Source organism: Fukomys damarensis, unplaced genomic scaffold, assembly GCF_012274545.1.
Source record: "Fukomys damarensis isolate Sample0158 unplaced genomic scaffold, DMR_v1.0_HiC HiC_scaffold_33, whole genome shotgun sequence".
Taxonomy (NCBI): domain Eukaryota; kingdom Metazoa; phylum Chordata; class Mammalia; order Rodentia; family Bathyergidae; genus Fukomys; species Fukomys damarensis.
The window spans coordinates 10,595,694-10,601,095 of record NW_022900945.1 but is presented as its reverse complement, the minus strand read 5'-3'; the positions used below and the strand labels follow the sequence as shown (position 1 = coordinate 10,601,095).

The window sequence follows — 5,402 nt, the reverse complement described above, 5'->3', positions numbered from 1 at the left end:
CGCACAGCTCGCCCTCCGATCCCACCACATCCGCGCCCCCGCCCCGCCGCCGCCCGGGCTCCTCTCACCCCACGGCTTCTCCTAAGCATCGCTGCCATGTTGACTCCCGCTCTCGCCCTATAGACTCCAAGCCTCGGACTCCAGAGAAGACACCTCGCGCTGGGCCCCACGGGCCCCACCCGCGGTGGGCGGAGCTTGCGCGGCTAATCCAGACGCATGCTCGGTGAGATCCATCTGCGCTGGCGTCAACCTTGGCACCCGGGCGTCGCGCTGGCAAGCGGGGTCGAGCCCTGGAAGTGCCTGCTGACCTGCGTCCTGGACTCCAGGCGAGGGCCCGGGCGCCCCGAGGGACTGTCTGTCCCCCCCGCCCCCTGTCCACCGTGACCTTTACCCTGAGAGCTGTCACACTATACTTTCTTTTTTCTCTCTCATTGAGTTTATTGGTACATTTTAGGTATACAGTACAGTTACATTCATCACTGGGATCTTGTACCTTTACATGACAGGTCTTGGTTCTCATTTTTTCCCTTATTACCTTTCCCCTACCCTTCCCATTTCCCCTACACCTTTATCCCTTTTTCTTCCTATTTCACATTGTCAATTATATCATTAGAATCTTATGTACAATTATAGTTTTCCACACCAGAGGAACTATTCGGTATTTATACATGTGTGACTTTATTTCATTAGAAATTTATTTCATTTAGAAATGTACTCTGAGGATTCCTAGTACATTTTACTGCTAAAACTGGCCTAAAATCAAAGGGATGTCTGCATCAGAAAAATATAAACAAATGCAGTTTAGTTGCTGAGAGAAATTTGACTTTCGTGAATACTTCCAAGACGATTTGTTACCCATACGTGTGGATGTCCAGCTTGTAATTGAAAATCGGGGCGAAAGGTGAACCTGTACAAAGCTCCTGGCTCACTCAATGAATGCTGGGAGCAAATGTTTCTGAAGAATTCTACTTTAAAGTCACCCAGGATCTGAGATGGTAGTTGGAGTGCTACACAGCTGGTGCATCCTAGAGCTGCCCAGGTTTGGGGACTTACAGGTTGGGTTTCATACTAATTGTGAAAACTAATAGAAGCCCAAGGGAAAGCCAAGATTGTAAAATGAACATTTCACCCATTTTCCCAGAACTGTTCACTTTCATTGCTGCCATTCTAGCTGACCCTTTTGTCATTTCACCCTTAAATCATTTTGTTTTATCCTAACATCTCTTTGTGTCTGATAAAGCCCCCCCAACTCATTTTAATTTGGCTGTTTAATTTCTATATCCTATGGTTCTACTCCCTCACTTTGTCTCCTAGGAATTTACAATGTGCTCCCCAAGCTGGGTACAGAGCAGAATGCTAAGTGCTAAATTCAAAATTCAGGGAAATTTGGAAAATGGAGAACTGTTTTGTCCTAGGGTCACAATAAATCTTTACAGAGATAAATAAACACAAAATAAACTCTTAGAGATGGATGGGAAGCACAATTATTTTTTCCAACTTCTTATTCTGAGTATTTTAAACTCAGAAAAGATAATAAGTCAAACATACCATCACATGCAGTCAAATACTGTCCTATTTGCTTTATTTTGTTTTATGTGTATACATGTATGTGTGTAGTTTTTGTTTTGTTTCACTGGGATTGAAAATTGTACACAAGACGCTCCATCGCTACATTCTTCAACTATATCCAAGTACCTCCCATAGGACATTGTCCTATTTGTACCTTTCACACTTTGACATAGTTCTCTACTGTCATTCAATACCCAGTCAATATTCCGATTTCTCCAAATGTTGACAAAATGCCTTTTGTATGAAGTTTGTTTTTGAAATATCACCCTAGGAATCATTGTCCATTAAAGTTAGGCTTTAACTTTCTTTGGTCTCTCTCTCTCTCTTTTTTTGGCACTGGGGATTGAACTCTGGACCTTGCACTTGCGAGGCAGGTAGCGGAACCACTGAGCTAAATCCTCAGCTCTCTTTGGTCTCTTTTAATTTAAAACTTTTCATCTAATCCATTTTCCTACCACATTGCAGAATTTTTTCCTTTAAGAGAGCTTTCTAGTTATCCTGAAGAATGCTCTTAATCTGAACTCTGCCCCTAGATTTTGTATTATCTCTACATTGCAAGTTATAGAGGCATGTATACTTCAGATTAAATGTATTTGCAAGAATACTTCATAAATTATATTGTGAAATTCATACTGTATCATATTAGGAGATGTTTAACATCAGGTTTGTTTCATTATTGATGTTTGGTCTTTTATTTAGCTTGTGGCAGTTCTTTCTATGGTAAAAGTTTATTTTTCCTTTTGCCAGTAAAAAATAATCTATACAGCGATACTTGGCATCATGGCAAATAACCCTTTAAGTTTTACGCAGTGGTAAAAATAGGATCATCTATCAATAATTGTTTTATCTTTCAACATTGTACAATGAAACTTTTAATACTTTTTTAGATGAAACAATTCAAACATCTTGCTAATGTCACCCACTCCATGGAAATAAATAAAACAACACCACATCTTTGATTCTTTAGGCTATTATTTTTATCTCAGAGTTCTTTAATAAACTTAAGGTGAATCTGAGAATCCTTTGGTGTCAGATGCAAAAGTTTGTATGTATGCATATATTCCCAAGGAAAAAGGTCCTCACAGTGGCAAGAAAGTAGGAGTACATGAGTGAAGATTCCCATAGCATAATGTAAGGTGTAGACTCGGGTGTGTCCAAGTTTGGCCTGCAGTCCACTTACATGCTTTAAAAAAATAATAACAAATATTAAAGAATAAAGGAAGTTCTGTTACATTTTAAAATGTATTATGTTTTCTCCCTCAGGTAGTAGGGCTCAAACTTAGCAGTGCTTTGCTGCAGAGCTACATTCCCAGACCTTTTTATTTGATTCTGTTTTTAAGGACTTGAACTTGAAATTGTTTTGTATCAGCTTCTCTCTGCCGCGATTACAGACATGCGCCCCTCTGCCCAGCTCTCTCTGCTATGTTTCGTATGTGGCTCCGGACAATTCCTCATCACTCAGTGTGGCCCAGGCAGGCTGGCGAGGTTATCACCATGGAGAGGACATTTGAAGCAGGGGACTCTTCTCTGACCAACAGGGACTGTGCCTACCTGGTGGGGCTCAGCTGTGAGCAGAAGAGCTGCAGTGTAGGTCTTGGCTGCCCTTTTGTTGCTTTAATGCAGCACTTGATGGACAGAAATTCTTGAGTTAAACATGACCCAACTTACTAATTTTTTTCCTTTATGTTAGGACTTTTGGGATCCTATTAAGATTTTCTTTCAAAAGATTCATACTTTTCATATTTAGATGCAAAAATTGCCTAGAAGTCACTTTTTGGTATGTAGTATGAGGTAGGAATCATAATTAAATTTGTCCTATTTGCATATCCACTTAACACAGCATCGTTCATTAAAAAGACTACAGCAATTCATTGATGCCTTTATCATAAGTCAAATACCTGTAAGGGGAAGACTGTTTCTGTATTCTACAGCCTATTTATCAGTTTGTGGACCATACGCTCTTTTAATTAATGTAGGTTTAGAATAATGTATATCTTGCTATTTAATTGTATAAATTTGTTAAAGGTCCCTGGCTGTTTTTCATCTTTTGCGTTTCCATATACATTTCACACCACACTTAATTAAGTTTCCAAACTGAGCATGGTAAATCCCTTCATTTATTTAGATCTTCTTCAATTTTATTCATTAATAATTTATAGTTTCCAATCGGTAATAAGATTTATTCCTAGATTGGTGTTTTTTAGTCACTGTTCTCAAGATACTTCTTTAACATAACGTCTAGGGTATGAAGCTCTCTTCTCATTCCCTATATCTTTGCTGGTTTTTCCTTATGATCCACACTTCTAGATTTTGGTTCCTGCAAGGGTTTAGTACCGGCTTGTATGTGACACTGATGCTCTAACCAAATCTCTTTTATAGATGGTATAACCATCTCCTGAAGGCCACAATATCCCAATTAAAGACCTGCCTCTTGATCTCGGGAAACTTGTTCTTGTCTAGTGGGAGTGCCCTCCCAGGTGATGCCTTTAAATGTATTTCTCACCATCTCCCCAGAAGCTATGCCGGTTGTGGTGGTGCACACCTGTAATCCCAGTACTCAGGAGGCTGAGGCAGGAGGATCGCTGTGAGTTCCAGACCAGCCTGGGTGGGCTACATAGTCAGTTCCAGGTCAGTCTCAACTACGTAGTGAGACTCTGACTCAACAAAAAAACCAAAAAAACAAAAAAAACAAAACAGAAGCTAATGGCTGACTCAGGAGTGCAAAAGCCAGTCTTGCTTGATCTTTTCAAATGTGTTGCTAAGGCCCACTTTTGTTGCTGTCTATATTTGTTATTTTACTGTCACCGAGACGAAGTGTCCAACACCCGCAATTTAAAACAGGAAAAGTTTGTTTGGCTTATAGTTTCCAATAGATTCAGTCCATGGTTGGCTGGCTTCAAGGCAGACAAGTGCTAGAAGGGCACGGCTGAGGACAGCTGCCCAACCCAGGGCATCCAGTAAGCAGAGAGAAGGGAGGAGCCAGATACAAAAGTGCGCCCTTCCTGGTAGCAACCGAGATGCCCCCCGCTTCTGACTGGTTTCTGCCTCCTAACAGCAGTCAGCTATGAACTCACCTGATGAGGATAGCACCCGCATGGTTCAGTCACCTTCCAAATACGTGAGACTCTGGGGGCCATTTAGATATAAATCGTAATGGTGTCTCTCTTTATATCCAGCCTTGGCTTGTGTATCATGCAGGGTTATGTTTGGTGGCGTCTCAAGGATATACAGCTTGTATCCACTGACATGATTGTGCATTTGCTACTGTTTTTTGACAGTATATGACAATTAAGAATATATTATGGGAAATTAACCTGTTGTGAACATTTAAACTGTTCTGACTTAAAGAAACATTAGTTCACTTTATTTCCATATGTGTATATATGTGTATATATATATATATATATATATATAGTAATGCAAATATGTTCCTGTTTTAAAGGCAGAGCCTTATATAATACTTAATTCTTATGTATTCCATCTGTAAAGTGAGTTCCTCTATAACGAGAATGTATGTAACGTATTCTTCCTGTAGGGAAAGTAACGCATGCACATTTTCACTGCAACAACTAAGGATTAGTATTTTGGCAAAAGAAAATATAATAAAGCCAGAATAAGACAGACTAAATATTTGAAATCTTTCAGTTTAGGTGCCTGAATGCTGTCCATTTTTAAATGTTGGTCAGTGAAGTATTCATGGCTTTATCCTACCTTTACAGTTGTTTCTTGGGTTATAACTACAAAACAGGGATCGAACTCAGGTCCTTGTGCTTGCAAGGCAGGCGCCGGAACCACTGAGCTAAATCCCCAGCCTACTTTTTTTTTTTTTTTTT

General features: G+C 40.1%; 2 protein-coding genes across 3 annotated transcripts in view; one reads left to right on the top strand and one right to left on the bottom strand.

Annotated features, from left to right (window-relative positions):
* Acadm (acyl-CoA dehydrogenase medium chain) overlaps positions 1 to 207 on the bottom strand; it is a 21,011-nt gene extending 20,804 nt beyond the window's left edge. Inside the window, exon 1 of the mRNA XM_010605136.2 lies at positions 69 to 207. Within this exon, the coding sequence (XP_010603438.1) occupies positions 69 to 98 (30 nt within the window). The 5' untranslated portion in view covers positions 99 to 207. The remainder of the gene's footprint in view (positions 1 to 68) is intronic.
* The window catches only part of Slc44a5 (solute carrier family 44 member 5), a 405,160-nt gene that overhangs the window by 33,108 nt on the left and 366,650 nt on the right, over positions 1 to 5,402 (top strand). The gene's annotated exons all lie outside the window — the stretch shown is intronic.